Source organism: Hyaena hyaena, unplaced genomic scaffold (genome assembly GCF_003009895.1).
Source record: "Hyaena hyaena isolate Hyena2069 unplaced genomic scaffold, ASM300989v1 scaffold_476, whole genome shotgun sequence".
NCBI classification, from domain to species: domain Eukaryota; kingdom Metazoa; phylum Chordata; class Mammalia; order Carnivora; family Hyaenidae; genus Hyaena; species Hyaena hyaena.
The window spans coordinates 990,330-1,007,371 of record NW_024081111.1 but is presented as its reverse complement, the minus strand read 5'-3'; the positions used below and the strand labels follow the sequence as shown (position 1 = coordinate 1,007,371).

At 42.4% G+C, this 17,042-nt stretch overlaps 1 protein-coding gene across 1 annotated transcript in view; it reads right to left on the bottom strand.

Moving 5' to 3' along the window:
• The window catches only part of ZNF827 (zinc finger protein 827), a 164,902-nt gene that overhangs the window by 55,887 nt on the left and 91,973 nt on the right, over positions 1–17,042 (bottom strand). Inside the window, exon 7 of the mRNA XM_039254298.1 lies at positions 14,503–14,560. Within this exon, the coding sequence (XP_039110229.1) occupies positions 14,503–14,560 (58 nt within the window). The remainder of the gene's footprint in view (positions 1–14,502; positions 14,561–17,042) is intronic.

The window sequence follows — 17,042 nt, the reverse complement described above, 5'->3', positions numbered from 1 at the left end:
TTTTTTAAGTTTATTTATTTATTTTGAGAGAGAGAGCAAGAGCATGTGCATGCAAGCACCGGAAGGGCAGAGAGAGAGAAAGAGAGAGAGAGAGAGAGAGAGAATCCCAAGTTCGATGCAGGGCTCAAACTCATGAACCACAAGATCATGACCCACACTGAAAAACCAAGAGTCAGATGCTTAACCGACTGAGTCGCCCAGGCGCCCCAAGGTACATTTAAAACCAACCCGCAGGTTTCCAGGTGAACCAGGCCGAGGCTGCCATGCTACATGCCAGGAACAGGCTCCTAGATTTTGCTAAATAGTGGAAATGGGCTACCTCTGTATCTTCACATGGTCTCTTCAACACAGCAGGTCTCCCCCGATGTGAGCAGTGAAGCCCTATTATCACCAAGCCACTAAGAAGAAATTGAGTTGAAAGGGAGACAATCACTGAGGGAAACAACATCCCGAATAATTTTCTACCCTGGACGCAGCTTTATCCTGCACAGCACAGAAGAGGTTTCTTCTGGGGGAGAGGGAGTGGTGCTGCATACTAAAAAGGCACCAAAGAAGAAGTGATGTTATGGGGCAAGGAATCAATGAAGAACCTTGCACAAGCCAAGGCAGCGTAAGCCTAATGGAAGGTCTTCTCTAGAAAGAGATGATATTAGGGTAACAGCATCAGTCTCAGGCCACACACGCACAACTACAGTGCTCTGCGTTTGTAGGCGTCCGTTCCAGGAGGCCAGGAGGGTGGTGGTTTGGCGCACCGTTTGCAACAATCTGAGCCTGCATTCCCTACTGGCCATTTAGTAGTTAAGTGACTTCCGGCCAACAACCTCTCTAACCTTGGTTTCATCACTGGGAAAACGGTTTCAAACTACTTTCTTCGTAAGGATGCTGCAAGGTTAAGTAAGGTAGTTCATGTTAACGTTCTTAGTACATAGTACAAGCTCAGTAAAAAGTAGCAACTGACAACCCAGGCATATATTGCTACTAAATATCTGGCACTGTTCTAAAGTATGTGTATATTAACTTCACTTAGTCCTCAGAAGCGCCCTACTGGGTGGCTACCATTATTATTATCGTCTGTAAGGGATGCAGAGACTTGGACACAAAGAAGAGAAGTGATTGTCCGTGCCCATGAGCTGAGTCTGGATTTGAATACAGGCAAGCCGGCTTCCCAGTCTGCACTCTTACCCCCTAAGCTACACTGCCTTCCTCCTGTGATCCCGTAACATCCAGGCAGCTCACGGGCAGTACAGAGCCGCAGATCCTCCTTGGAATGAACAGGGCAGGAAGAGATACAGGAAGGAGGGCTGAAGGGGAGATGGGAGCAGCCATTTCAGTATGCAGGATCCCAGGTAACTGAAAGAAGACTTTTCCACCTGAGAAATACCGCAAGTGAGAATGATTTAGTCTTTCCCTCCCTCTAGAAGTTAAGATATGCCCCAATTTTCTAAAACTTCGGCAACCCAGAGGCCTGTCAATTTGCAATCCTAAATACCTCCCCCTGTCTGCACCTACTGCTTTTGAGGGCAAGCTCATCTCTGTGATTAAGCCTAAATGAAGAGCGAAGAGTAACGAGGCCATCAGGTGTTCACAAGCCTCTATTTCAGCACAGATGTGAAGCTCATGGTGGCACTGTGCTTACACAGACGTACATTAATCTTCCAGTCACCTAGACTGGCAGCTATGTTTCAGGAAGAGGAGGAGGAAAACCAAACTTGCCGCATGTTCTACATAGATGCACTTGCTTAACGGGATTAGATCTCCAATGATGTTAACCATCTTCAACTCTGCCCATGATCTGAGGACAGCGGACACGGCCCCCTGCACCTTAGGGCCGAGCAATGTCATTTTCAGAATGCCGAGATGGTATTCCTCAAGCAGCTCTTCTTCTCCCATGCCTCACGCATTTGTAAAGCGCAGAAGTACATCCACTCTCGGCAGAGGCCCAGCTTTGCGGCGGACAGAGCCTGCCCTGCGTTCACGCTGCGGTGATGGCCACCGGTGGGAGGAGGTGGTGGTCAGGGCAGTACCAGGATGTGCCCAACACAGGATGAACCGGGTCTGCATCTCCTCGGGGAGGAGAACAATAAATAAAATACGGACTTGCTGATGGGCTCGACTTGAACACATTCGTACCATCCTTCAACTAGTCACTTCGTCGGTTCCCAGTTCTTCCAAAAAGCAGCCGGCTCGTGACTGCTGCACGGCTCTCGCTTCCTGACTCCCCAGCTGCCTGAATTTTAGTCATTTCACTGTGAAAAAGCCTCTGCATCAGAAAGTGAGCTAAAGAGGTGGAAAAAGGGAAACACTACCAACAAAGTGATTTATTTCTGGTTAACATTTTGGTAATGGACGAGGTTGAAACGAATAGCTGATAGGACAAGAGATCATCAGCTGTCCTCATATAATGAAATTCCCACCTGCCACAGTGTATCCCTTCTGGCCCTGGACAAAGACCCGCTACCTGGAAGACTGCATTTATGCGGATAAATGTTCAGAAGCGGCATCTGGAGGCTGTTGATGTAAACTCCCCCGTTACTTTTCTTGCCTTTTGCTACATAGAAAAACCAAAACGTTTACCTATTCAAGTTTCTCTTCTGGGTAGAAGTGAAACGAACATTGAATGCGTATTTTTATTTTTCTCTGGTAGAAAATCTAAGGGCTAAATTATGAAGGGGCACCGCTGTCACCATGACTGGACAATTCCAGGCATCAGACAGCACGGACTGTAGGGTCAACAGTGCAGGGCTGTGAAAGGAAAGATTTACAATAAATAATAAAACAGTTCATAAAAGATTATGGCTGTAAATAGTGATACATTTTGCTAAGTGCCGATTGTGGCACAAATATTTCCACCTTTAACATCTGAGTGTGCCAGCAGGGAGCTGTGCCTCATGCCGAACAGAAGGCCCTTCTACTTGCAAACCACCCTCCCTGGGCACCAGCATCGAAACCAAAACGTTACAGGAATCCTCATGTTGATGACAACAGCAGAATGAAACAAGAAGGAAAGAAAAAGGCGGATACAGTATATAAAAGAGCGTTGGAAGAAGTACTTTAAATAATGACACAATTGGTGGGAATGCAAACTGGTGCAGCCGCTCTAGCGAACAGTATGGAGGTTTCTCAAAAAATTAAATATAGAATTACCCTATGACCCAGCAGTAGCACTGCTAGGAATTTATCCAAAGGATACTGGAGCACTGGTTCATAGGGGCGCATGGACCCCAATTGTTCAGAGCAGCACTATCCACAATGGTCAAATCATGGAAAGAGCCCAAATGTCCATTAACTGATGAATGGATAAAGAAGATGTAGTTTACATATACAATGGAATACTACTTGGCAATGAGAAAGAATGAAATCCTGCCATTTGCAAGAATGTGGATGGAACTGGAAGGTATTATGCTAAAGTGAAATAAGTCAGTCAGAGGAAGATAGATATGTTTTCACTCATGTGGAACTTAAGAAACTTAACAGAAGATCATGGGGGAGGGGAAGGGGGGAAAAAGTTACAGACAGAGAGGGAGGCAAGCCATAAGAGACTCTTACATACTAAGAATAAACTGAGGGTTGATGGAGGGTGGGGGAGAGGGGATAGTGGGTGATGGACACTGAAGAGGGCACTTGTTAGGATGAGCACTGGGTGTTGTATGGAAGCGATGAGCCACGGGAATCTACCCCCAAAATGAAGAGCACACTGTACACATTGTATGTTGGTTAACTTGACAATAAATTATATTTATAAATAAACAAATAAATAAATAATGACACAATTATTTTAAAGGAGCAACAGAGAAGAAACTTTCTTTTCCTTCTCAAAGACAGTAACTCTTAGGACTGAACTTGGGAATGGCAAGCAGAAAAGAAAGGTTGAATAAGGAAGAGAGACTTTGCTCTGTAATGAGTTTTTACTCAGAACCCATAAGGATTTGTATATTTCAGGGTAGAAGGAAATTCGATGAAGGTAAGAGTTTCAGACAAATCATCCTGAAGTGACATTCTGACTTCCTGTGCACATTTACAAATTTTTCTGTAATGAATAAGAAAAGATGGTGTATTTTCAAGTAAAAGTACTTGATTATTTATTTAGCTATGTTTCATACAGCATAACAGGGCCTCAGGAATTTTCCCAAGAGCTGCGTAAAATATTTCCTAAGGATTCTGGGTTAATTTTTGTTTAGTTTTATTTTATTTTAAGGAAATCTCAAGAATAAATTATCTGACTCAGATATTTCTGAGAAGTTATAATATATTGTGAAAGGAGAGCCAGAAATCCCATTCTGGAGTGGATGAGTTCTGTGGGGGTCAACGTTTTCTCTCTGTCACTGTTAACCTGCCCCCAGCAGACTCCAGCCCCTGGGCCATCTCATCAGATGGCTCTGTTTACGGGCTTGCCTCAGTCTCTATTCAGTCCCTGCTATTAATTCAAGTCAGTAAAAATCATAGTTTTCTATACTAATATATTATGTTATTTTTAAAGTGCTGAAACTCCATATATTTATCTAAAACCATTGTACTGGTATTTTTAAAACTCTGACCTCTGAATCACTTAGACCTTGAGACACACCCCAAGGGTGACACACTGCATTAATATCTTAAATTGAACAGGAAGCAGTGGTTGAGAAAATCTTCCATGCCTAAAGAAAAGATAGGCAATAGAACAGTGATTCCAAGAACAAATCTTGCTCTAGTTCAAGGACTCTCTGAGCATGTGGAATTTGAATATGACAGACAGAAATGGATACAGGTAGCTTCCACAAGGAAACTCCAGGCAGATATGATGGTGCTAAAGGAATGACGACAAACTGGAAATGTTCTCTTTCAACAAGACCTAGACAGGGCTAACCAAAAATGGAATACAGTCTTTGCCAGAGAAAAGAGGGCTGTTTTTTGGTAAGCTTTTCCAACACATCAAATACAAAAGATGTTATTATTCAAAAATAAGGAATAGGGGAACAATTTGGTTTAGTTATAACTAAATCTTCTCAACATTTCTTCAAGTACCTTAGGGCCACAAGAAACTTTCTGAGAAGCTGGAGTCACTAGCATGAAAGTATGTTCACGACTGAACAATAAAACATTGCCACACTTTATTTTTGAGATCTCATTTTTTATAAAAGGTCAAGGAATATTATTTCATTTTCATGATTAACATGTAAATTCTTAAGAAGTGTTTCTTTTTATCTCAGATATTACTGGCTTTGATTACTTTCTTTGTTAATAATTTATAATAGAGTAATAGATGCTTAATATATTTTTTTAATTTTTTTTAATGTTTTACTTATTTCTAGGAGAGAGAGAGAGACAGCATGAGCAGGGGAGGGTCAGAGAGAGAGGGAGTCACAGACTCTGAAACAGGCTCCAGGCTCTGAGCTGGCAGTCAGCACAGAGCCTGACGCGGGGCTCGAACCCACGAACCGCCAGATCCTGACCTAAGCGAAAGTTGGACGCTTAACCGACTAAGCCACCCAGGCGCCCGATGCTTAATATATTTTTAATGTATTTACATACTTATGTGTCTTGTAACATTTATAAATGATTGTATTTGAAATACATTAAATGCTCAGTTCGACAGATCTTTGTAAAAGAACTTTTAGTGTTTTATAAAACGCCAGTAAGGTCATTTTGCTACGGTATAGCGATCACTATATGTCACGTTGGACTGTATGTGGTCCTCACTACTTCCAGCTTTGGCCCTCCGTTTCCCTTTGGGTGAGCGACTAGCTGTTTCTTCTGAAATGGGGCCAGATATTAACATTTTAGGTACATCAGTTGGTGTCAATTTTCCCATGAACATTTAAGCAGTCAGCTAAAAAAATAATCATCTATAATGAAAGAAAACAGTTTTAATGGTGTTCAGGAACACCTTCTCTTTGGACACCCTATTCTTGAATGATTTTATGTATGTATTTATTTTAATAAAAGACTTTGAACATAGGGATGGAGAAGAGTGCCCAAAACTAAAAATGATTACCAGCCTCCCACTTGAAGACAACTCTAAACATCTGAAACAGCAAGTTCCCTCTTCAAGCTTGAAAGGGGACACAGCAGAGAAGACCACTGATGACCCCGGTGGGCAGGCCTGGAACCCAGGCATCGATCACATTGGGGGCACACATTTTCAGAGAAAGGACTGTAGTGAATAAAATGTGAACTAATCGCTACACACCGGCAAGCATCAGCCAGGACATTCATCTATACACTGAGTCTGGCATTGCAGACTCAGTGGGTTTCTAACTGGGGCTTGTGGGCAGATGAGAACCAGGGTCATTATATCACTCATATAAGCACCAGATTTTCATCTTTAATTTTCAGAGTTGATAAGAAGCTAAAATGTATCTCCTTCTCTTCCTAGTCCACTGACATGACCGCATAGTTGGCTGGTCCCGCTCAAATAGAACTTTCTCAGTAATGAAAAAACAATCAAATGTGTCATCAATTCTGTGTGGCGTACAATGACACTGTCGAAAATATCCTTATTTTTTAGAGATCTACATCAAAGAATCTGCGACAGAATGTCACGATGTTTGGGATGTGATTTTAAACTATAGGGAAGAAAAGGGTTGTGAAGTAAAGTGTGACAAACGTTTTTTCAGTGGGTGATTGGAATATGGTGGTTTACTTCATTATTCCTTCGGTTCTGTTTTGAAATTTTTCATAATAAAAAAATCAATAACAACCAAACAAAAATCCCAACCCAGACAAACCACCAAACAGAATAATAAATGACAATAAAAGAAAATATACAAAAGAACAAATACAAATGCCTCCCAAATGCCTCCCCATGAACAAAATGCTCGACATCACTAAGAATCAATCAATAAAAAGATTCTAACTATAAAATATAATTTTTAACCTCCCAATTGGCCAAAAAAAATTTTAATGATAAAACAGAAGACCTTTGAAATATTCTCTCTCTCTCTCATTAGCTTCTGGTAGAATTGTAGATTCAACTTTTTTGAAAGTCAGTTAGACAATTCATGCAAAAGCCTAAAAACAGTGAATGCTTTTTTGAGTCAATTTATCCCCAGATTGTTTATATTAGCAACAACTTGGAAAAACAAAACAAAACAAAACCCTTGATATCTAATAACAGGAGACTGGTGAAATAAATTATGACACATGCAAACACTGAAAACTATGTAAACATTAAAAGAATAATATTGAGTTATGTTTATTGACATAGAAATAAGTTCTTAATATACTGCTAGGTGAAAAGAGAAACCTGCAAAACTGTATATATAGAAGGATCCAATTTTTATAGGAAAGCGTATGTATATAAACAGACAAAAAAATTCAGCAAGGAAATGAATGACCAACTTAGCAGTGCCTGTCTCTAAGTAGCAGGACTGATTATAAATGATTGTTTTTTTCTTCTTTATGCCCTCGAATATTCTCTAGAAATAAGTTATTTAAAAAAAAATTTTTTTTTAATGTTTTATTTTTTTCTAGGAGAGAGAGAGAGAGACAGTGTGCGCAGGGGAGGGTTAGAGAGAGAGGGAGTCACAGACTGAAACAGGCTCCAGGCTCTGAGCTGGCAGTCAGCGCACAGCCCGACGCGGGGCTCGAACCCACGAACCGCGAGATCATGACCTAAGCGAAAGTCGGACGCTTAACCGACTAAGCCACCCAGGCGCCCCTAGAAATAAGTTATTTTTTAAAAATTTTTAATGTTTATTTATTTTTGAGAGAGAGAGAGAGACAGAGATGGAGAGAGAGCCTGAGTAGGGCAGGGGCAGAGAGCAAGGGAGACAGAATCTGAAGCAGGCTCCTGGCTCCGAGCTGTCATCACAGAGCCCGACGCGGGGCTTGAACTCATGAACCATGAGATTATGACATGAGCCAAAGTTGGATGCTTAACCTACTGAGCCACCCAGACGTCCCTGACTGAAGGCAGTTTTAAGTCATAGCCAGGGACAACTGTATGTAAATTATGATTCCACCAGTATCTGTCAACTTCAGCTGGAGAAAGGCCAAAAGCCATGGAAAAGAGAGGCTGTTGAAAATACAGAACAACAGAACATCTTACGAAGATATAGATATTGATAATGTTTTTTTATTTTCATCTCTCAAAATCACAAATGCCTTCTATTTAGGGTTGTCTCAGAGGCGGGCTGACCTGGACAACTTAACATCGCGTTTTCAGGAACAATTCCTGCTGCAGCGGCTCAAGCATTCATCCACTGTGGACCCAGGAAACTTCTCGGTAGAGGAGCACAATGCCAGGCCTTGTGGTGTGGTGGGGAGGCCAGACCCGGGGAACCAGAGCCAACCGCAGGCCCAGGAAGTGAACCTGCATGTCCGGATCCACGAAATGTCAGCTTGCGAGGGACCTGGATCTCCCACAGGAATCCGACTCTATGCACAAACAAGGACAATGGGCTTTCTGCTGAGGTGAGCAGAGAACAGACGAACTCAGTCTTCCCTGCAGTGGCGCAAGACTGTCCTGTGGAAGTTGTAGGTAACGCCAGTGCAATAGGGATGCTCCCTGGCCTGTGGCATCGTCCAAGAGGGCTTCTCACCCCAACACAGGGGCCAGCCCTTGCATATCTGATATATTTCTAGTAAAAACCGTGGAGACACACTTGAGGGAAAATCCCAGATAAGAAGGAATGGGATTGAGCTTGCACCTGAGCCACATATACCAATTGGTCACGTCGCCCGTGCTTCATTTGTCAAAGGTGGCTAAGGAAGAAAGCTACATGTCAACCTACAGAGAGTTACAAGTTCATGCTTCATCTCTGGCTATTCTGAGTTATATAAACAAGATGAACACTGTTGCAAGGCAGGAGAAATAAAGTTGGCAGAGCTCATGGGAATGAGGAAAAGGCACACCCCTCTTTAGATCCTCAAAAGGAGATTTAAACCTGTCTCTTCATAATAACACAATACCAAATGGGTCTGGAAGTGTATTGTTTCAACTATAACAGTTCAATATAGATATCACAGATGGAAAGGAAAATGGCAGGGGTGATGCTTACAAGACAATAGAGTGTAGGAATAGATAAAAGTACTGAGAACAGTTTGGTCAAATATGAAGGAAAAAGTCCAAGTGGCAGCAATAATTTCAGGCTCTGTGTGTGTGTGTGTGTGTGTGTGTGTGTGTGTGTGTGTGTGTATGTGTATGGGGATCTACTATTTTCAAGGATGAGTTTTAATTTCTTTGAAAAATAAAAACTCAAACATAAGTTGAAAACGATGTATTGCCAGTGAAACACACGCAAGTTAACATTTGTGTCAGAGCAGTTACAGATGGTGGTGCAGGTCGTGCACTGCACAAAGGCACCATATACATCACAGATATCAAAGATTTATGTACTTATTGTGACAATATTCCAGTAGATGGCAGTACCTTCAGGAAGCGTGTCTTAAAATCTGCAATGGCACCATACGGCCCACAAGAGCCTTGACTTCACCATAAAAAGCAGTGAATATCTTATCTGAAGGGACTTCATGAAATTAGTAGCAGCTTCCATTTTTCAGAAATGGAATCTCAATGCATTTAATTTTAAAGTCCTAAAATTTAACAGGTAATGAGAATATGTGGAGAGCTACTCAACAATCACCAATTTAATTTGCTCTCTTTCTTGTTTTTTTTTTTTTTTTTTTCCCTAATTGCTTTTGTCTAATCTGGTGTTCTTGGTGAGTAATCTTTCACTTTTTAAGGTAATAGAGTATTACTCTCTTTTGCCTTCCAAAAAATGAAAGGAGGAAATTGTACAAATTGAGGCAGCACATCATGCTTTTCCAAATGTGTGCGATTTCTATTACCGAATCATAAATATTTAAGGACATGCATCCAAACCGTCACACAGGAAAATTCTATATTGGACACTTCCAAGTGCATATGTCTTTTAGTCAGCACTGTAAGAGACATTATCTAAATCATAACAAATAGCCCGCATTTCAACGTTCTGAAAATTGGGCAAATTAAATGTTGGTCGGCACAGCATGATAGGAGTACTTTCTCCGATTTTCCCACTTCTGCTTTTTGTCTTGTAGTGGAGAAAAGGACAATTCAGGCAAACACTTCCTTGCTTTTGGAATAAAGCAAACCAGGTGTGAGAAGTTTTTCTTAAGGCTTGCAATCTTATATCCCTGAGGACACTGAATTATTAATGGGTAAAGGAGAGAACAAATAACCAAGAAAGGGTTCTTGGCAGCCATTGTTTGATGTTCATGGTGTTACACAACACTGAGCATGTCCAGTTCACCTGCCAGGAGCTATCTGGTTCTTACTCTAGGGTTCCATTTTCCTATTTCGATCTTACCCAGCATCTGGCTGGGTGATGGTCCATGTCAGAAGATGTAGATCTTCTTCTTATTCCATTAAACTTTGGGATCTGGTTATGATATCATGCCTCATATATTTTCATCAACAAATGATCATATTAGCTGGTTACCTATTCCCTGCAGAATCTAGGCTTGTGCTAGGAAAGGAAATAGAAACATCAGGATTTTATTAGTCTCTTAAGTGTTCAGCCCTTCTGTTCTCCCGGGTCTGGCTGGACCGTCTCCTCATCTCATTTATCAGGTAGAATGGCATTAAGAACACTCTGTCCACACACTATCTCAAAGGAGATGCAGAGCCTTCTTTACACTTAGATTGAATTTGCTGGACTCTGAGGTTAAAGAGGTAAAAAGGACTGCTGTTTTAGCATTTACAGCGAAGTTCCAACTCAAGGACTGATTCGGTGAAGGGGCCCCTAGGAGGGCACAAGCAAGGGTGGAAAGGTTAAGGTCAAGGCGTTGGTGAGCAGGACCACATGATCCAATCATTCCAGCTGTTAAGTAGATTGATTTCTTTGCCTGGCTACATGGTGCAATTTGGTAGATTGTTTTTCTCTTTTACTTTTGGGAAGATGATACTAACTTAAGTAGCTGAGTCTCAGTTCTTGGGGCGAAAAAAAAGCGTTTTCAAACAAGCCTTTAAAATGATGTCTGGGATTTGCTTTAAAGTAATTTAGCGGGAGGGAGAACAAAACAGAGAGCCCTATCAACACAGGTCGTGAGATAACTGTTCAAACTGGGCAATGGGTACATTCCCTACCTTTGTATATGTTTGACATTTTCCATTGAAAGAGTTTTTAAAAAATGAAGTAGAAAGCCAATGATTCAGAAACTTGCTAGTTATTAGTGTCAACCTTTAGCTTCACCTAAACCACGTTTTAAAAAACTGCTAACAAGGAATGTGGTCTTCACTTCATTTTCTCTCTCCATGTCTGCTCATCTTATAATAAAGGTATTAACAAACAGCAGAATTGCCAATGGAAAGGATCCGACAGGGAGGAAGGTGTAATTATCATCCCTAAGAACGGACAAAGGGACAGTGAGCTGTACCCACTGGACATATCCACAAGCTCATGCATTCCTCCTGGTGCCTGGAAATCCACACCCCATGTCCCGTTGGTAAGCACATACTGGAATGCTGAGTTACAATGTTTCTTTCTAGGCTGCTACACTTTTTCTTAGTTCTTGTGGTTGGAATCAGAGTTAAGACCAAAAATGACAAACAACTGTGGAGAGAGTTATGGGTTTGTACAGGACAGGAGAGAATGAGCTCCTCTCTTCAGAACTGCACATCTCTTCCCTGCCCTCGGGCCCCTGGATAAACAGACCCTCGGGGGGCAGGAGATCTCACTGAGTGGAGGGGCTCAGGCACCCCCTGACATTTGGAAGAGTTTGATCTCAGTTAAACTATCTTCAGTGTCCCTAGCAATTCTCAAACATGGCAGATTCTGAACTTGACTGCAATCACGAGCCATCGTTCTGGACAGTGAGCTTCTTCTGGAAAATATAGAAGAAGATCCCACTAAGTACATAAATATCTGGAGATGAGGACATTTGGAGGCTTGATGTCAATCTTTTTGAGAAGTACAGAAAATCATACCTTAAAACAACCCCCCAGCTGATCTTGTACAAACAAAATAAGTGCTCCTTCTAAAACAGGAATCAAAAAATAAGAGAGGGAGTTGGCATTTTTTCCCCCTTTCCCTGTTATCAGTTAACTGAGGTTAAAGAGGATTTCTTGGCACAAAGCCGCTTGATTCTATTCCACCTGAAGTAATGAGGTGAGAAGGTAAGAAAGAGATCTATTTGAGGAGAGGCTAATTGAACAAGTTCCTACTCAAAGGGAAAATAAAAACACACCAAGGATTCTATAGAAGAATAAACCAAGAATTCTATACCACTGATTTCGGAACACTATACCATGTCAGGGGCTCACAGCAAGCACCTCTTCCTTTGCTTTGGGCAAAAGATCTGATTTGGATTTCTTCTTATTCATAATCTCCCAGCAAGAGAAGAATCTAAGGATTGCTTCATTTTTGCCAAATGGCTAAAAAAAATTTCTCTTCTATCCGATAATTATGCTCTAGCTCCAGCCAAGGCAATTTAGACTATGAGACTTATTTCACTCATTTGGGACTGGTTCAAATCTCCTTTTACTCTTCCCAGAGAACACCTGAAAGGCATAAAATAACACGGCTTCACAGCACACCTTTCTGTTATATAAATATTATTATGTTCTCTTAAAGATCCAGCAGAAAACCACCAGAGGGGGTGCTGTTGGGTCCTGCTCACAACGCCTTTCCTGCATTAGTGTGCCCACCGGCAGGCAAGCGGCTGGTGGTGCTGGCTGCTAATAGTGAGGGAGAACTGTCTTCACTACTCTACACTGCCGGCTGGAGGTGACCTGAAGCTGGTGAATAATATGGAGTGGGGGGAGCAAAGAACCAGCCTCCTTGCCTCCAGGCAGGCTCTACCCTGCAGTGCAGTTCATGCTCCAGAATTCTCTGTGGGATCGGGCAGAGCTGGAGTCCGGTGAAAACCATGTCCTTGCTCTACAACTTCCCCTTCCCTCTCTGCCCCTTCACATCCCAGCATGGTCCTCTGAGAAGCCCCTTTCCAGATCCCCATCTCAGGCTCTGCTTCTAGGGAACCTACATTCATGACGCTTCAAGAACCCTATGGCAGCAAATGAAAATTAACGTTTATTATTTTTAGTATGCTGTCTTTCAGTGTCTCCCAATCTGGACAATTTCATGTATTTACACCCATGGACACAAGACTTATTAAATGGCCTTCAGAAAACACACAGAAGGTCCAATGGAATCCATAGCAGCTTACATCTCCTACCTGAGCATCTAACGTAATAGATACATAGCCCTCCCGGCCCCCAGACCCTTTTCCCAAAATAATGCGCAGACCAGATCGCAAGCCCCGTTTTCCACCTGTGCACTTATATACAGAGACAAGGCCAGTACAGCACCACTGTTCTGATCTGTTACAGCAGGTTTCCCTTCCCTGATACGCCGCAAACTTTGTGCGAGGCCAGCTGGCTCTCTGTTTTATTTACTGTTTGATATTTGATATTCTTAAATTCCAGTCCATAGAATTAAAAAGAAAAAAACAACTCGGGTTAAGGTTCAAACGAGCACCGTTCATATGTCTGATGGTGCTCCTAGGTCAATTCATACAACCTCAGAAGAAAAGCATCCTTCATCCTCCGCTGCAAGAATTAAAAACGTAACACCAGTCAATGGTTACCCTTAGGAAGAATTTGCTAAGTTTGCTCAGGAAAGCAAAGCTCCTTCATTTAAAGCCTTCTTGGCAGCTCACACCTGCTGCCTCTGTCCCTATTTCATTTGGTAAAGCCTGCATGCTGGGCTAACTGAGAAGCTGGAGAGTGGTCCACGGGGGGGTGGGGGGTGGGCGGCAGGGGGATGGTCCTTCAAAGCTAGAGGTCGGATCTCCCCCAGGAGCTTCCTTTCCCTGGTGAGATGTGCGCTTGTTGGAGCTTGCGCACAACCCTTCAGGTCTGGACCGCCTTCCCAGCCCGGGGAGGAGCAGGGAACTGGCCGGACCCCTATCTTTCATAGGGCAAATGGATGGCTGACGTCCACAAGCTGCCTTTGGCAAATGGAAAGCTTCCTTAGGTACAGCTGTTAGTGAGAACGGTTTTCCTGCGGACTTCTACAGCATTTTCTTTTGCTCTAAATTTTTTTGCCCTCCTAACAATGCTGTGATATCCTTGGTTGACACATTATCAGTCCTCAGCTGCCGAGTGACTCAGGAGCACAGCTTCAGTGAGAACCTTGGTCTCCAGACCGAGTGGGGGAAGCCTCCCTGAGATACAGACCCCGCTCCCAATCACAGCTGCACCGCCCATTTAAACTCCCAAGTCAAGAAACTTCTGCAAAGGGGAGACTATGATCTACTTCACAAAACTACTGTAAGGAATAAGAAACGAGAACATGTGGAAAATTACCCAGCCAGGTAACAGCTAGTAGATGTCTGATAAATATTAGTGGTCTTCCCTCTTGGTGTCCTCCCTTTCTGTATTGTGTCCGTAAAAATTTTAATACAAACTAGTGGCAAAGGGCATGACTCCTTTGAACCCAGTGGGAGAAACCAGTTTGGGGACCAATGTGCAACACGTGATTGGGGCCTGATGGCCCCCACACAGGCGGCGCTCTGAGGGGACCCCGGCATAAAGTGACCTACCTGGTGGTCGTCCGAATGGTGTTTTCTTTTGTGTGATTGTGCTCTTTGCTCACTTTTTCTGTGAAGAGAAAGAATGAAAATGTACCTCTTAGGTCGCTCTTACTCAGTTTGTTTCTTTTGGGGCTCAAGCAGAAACTCCCTTAACATTTCCTTTCCCCTTCCTGCGGTTTTCTTTTGGTTTCTTTTGTAAATAGGCAAATCTTCCCTGTCTTCCTCGCAAAGACAATCATGAAAAGCATATAGGGAGCCTCCGCAAAAACATTTTAGTAAAAACCAATCAAAGGGAAACCGTTACTAACAAATTTCAAGAGTGTTGTCTGATTTTAACGAGGCCCCAGTAAGTACATACACACAGGCAGAGATGTGCACAAAAACAGTTGTCTCTACTATATCTTTCCCCAGCTGAAAATTTCTGCTTTCCTCTGATTCAGCATGAAAACTGCAGTAGTTGCAAGTGTTCCGCTTCCGACTTTGATGACAACCTTTAAGCATTCCGTATTGTCAGGTCCCTTTGTGAGAGGGGATATAAAAACAGCCACAAGACCTCTGGGCTCTGCAGTCATCGGGCGCTTATTCTGATAAATGTCACAAGGGACAAAAAATATCATTAGCCAAGCAGAGGTAAACCCTCCCTTACTCTGTCTTGAGGTCTGTATCTACCAGCTGTCAGAAATTATTTAATTAGCTTTCAAGAACACAAAAGTTGAACTCCGGCCTTCCGGATCCAGTTCAAATGTGAGGATTCTGCCCTGTCACAGCTCTCAATGGCTCAAGTATGCAGAGCAAACCTGGCCAGCCCTGCAAGGGTGTCAGATTTCCACGGCAGGGCAAGTAAAAAACTCCCCATCATACGGATTTGTGAAGACATTTAAACAGATATTTGGAAAAACGAAAGGTTTATATCATCTATCCAATACTTTGTAACACTAGTCTGAAGCGAGGCACGCGGTGTGTGGACAGTTGCTTTCTGTCCGCTCAATGACACTGGGGGGTGAATTTGGAATCAGAGGCAGTATTCTTTCAGAGAGCAGGAAATCAGGGCTCAAAGACTTGCCTGAGGTCACCCAGGCAGTAAGCGACAGTGCCAGGGCGAGAACTCTCCGACAGAAAGTTTTTCGCTGATAGTAGACAGTGATAATGTACTGTTAGAGACAGAGACTTTCTGAAAAGAACCACACTGGCCTCACTTGTGTAAATTTTAGCTGCTAAGTGATTTTCAAAGTTATATTGTTTTTAATGTTTATTTATTTTTGAGACACAGAGACAGAGCACGAGCAGGGGAGGGGCAGAGAGAAAGGGAGACACAGAATCCGAAGCAGGCTCCAGGCTCTGAGCTGTCAGCACAGAGCTGGACATGGGACTTGAACTCATGAACTGTGAGATCATGACCTGAGCCGAAGTCGGACACTTAAACGACTGAGCTGCCCAGGCGCCTCCCAAAGTTATATCGTTTTTAGATATGCTTTCAGCTTGCTTTAAAAGAAAAAGCATCTTGTATGATTTGGAGCTTTTGGGAGTTTGCAAAGATCTCCGTGCCCCGTTAAGTTTATAGAAGTAACTATTTCCATTATTGCAGAGCTTTGCACAAATACAATCCTTGTTTGAGAACTGGGAGGTCACCATTTTCAGGACCAACTGATAGTTTCAAGCACTAGGGTGTGTCACTGGGCTAACAAGAAGGTGAACTATCATGATGGCATGCAGATTCTAGCAGCTTCTTTTCTCTTCCCTGATATTTTTCTTAGTGGGGGGGGAAACAAGTGAATACTTAAATAATGAGGCATCTCCTGGTGTTTTGAATACGTTATGCATAACAAAACAGAGTTTATCAAACATTGGTAACAAACTTTACCGATGCATGGACTTCCATTATGTATGCCAACGCTTGACTACTGACAAGGTATGTGTATTTCTTTCGAATCTGAATCCTGTATGTGTATATATCTTCGATCTCAATCATGTTCAAATAATATGAGCATAATAAATTTGTGAAGGACAAACAGTATGCAGCCTGAAAGAGTTAACAAAGAAAACAACTAGGACCCCCCCCTCCCCCCTTGACTGTTCCATCAAGACACTTAGCTGAGCTGGTGGTAATTCCCATACCTGTAAATTCCAAGTATTCAAAGTAGAAACAATTGGTTTACAGAAAATGTTCTATAAGCCTATAGCTGGAAAGAGTCCTCATATTTTCATCTTTTCCTTTTCCTTGATATTTTTCCTTTTTTTTTTTTTTTGGCAAGATACAGTACAGTCTCCTTAATTCAAACCACACTAATTTAGAATTCATGGTAATTCAGTCACTGTTGGAGTAAATTGAAGTTTATCTTTTGAACATTGGGTGGGGGTGGGGGCGGGGGATGGCTGTTAATCAGATCAACTGCCTAAGCAAAATTGGAGGTGAGATGTTTAGCCTAGTCAACAGGGATCATTTGCACAGAACTGAATTGAGTTCTAATTTCAAATGATTCTTAACTATTTATTAAAGAAAGTTTGGCAGGAGTTCTACTTGGCAACGTTTTATTAACTGTTAGTTTGAG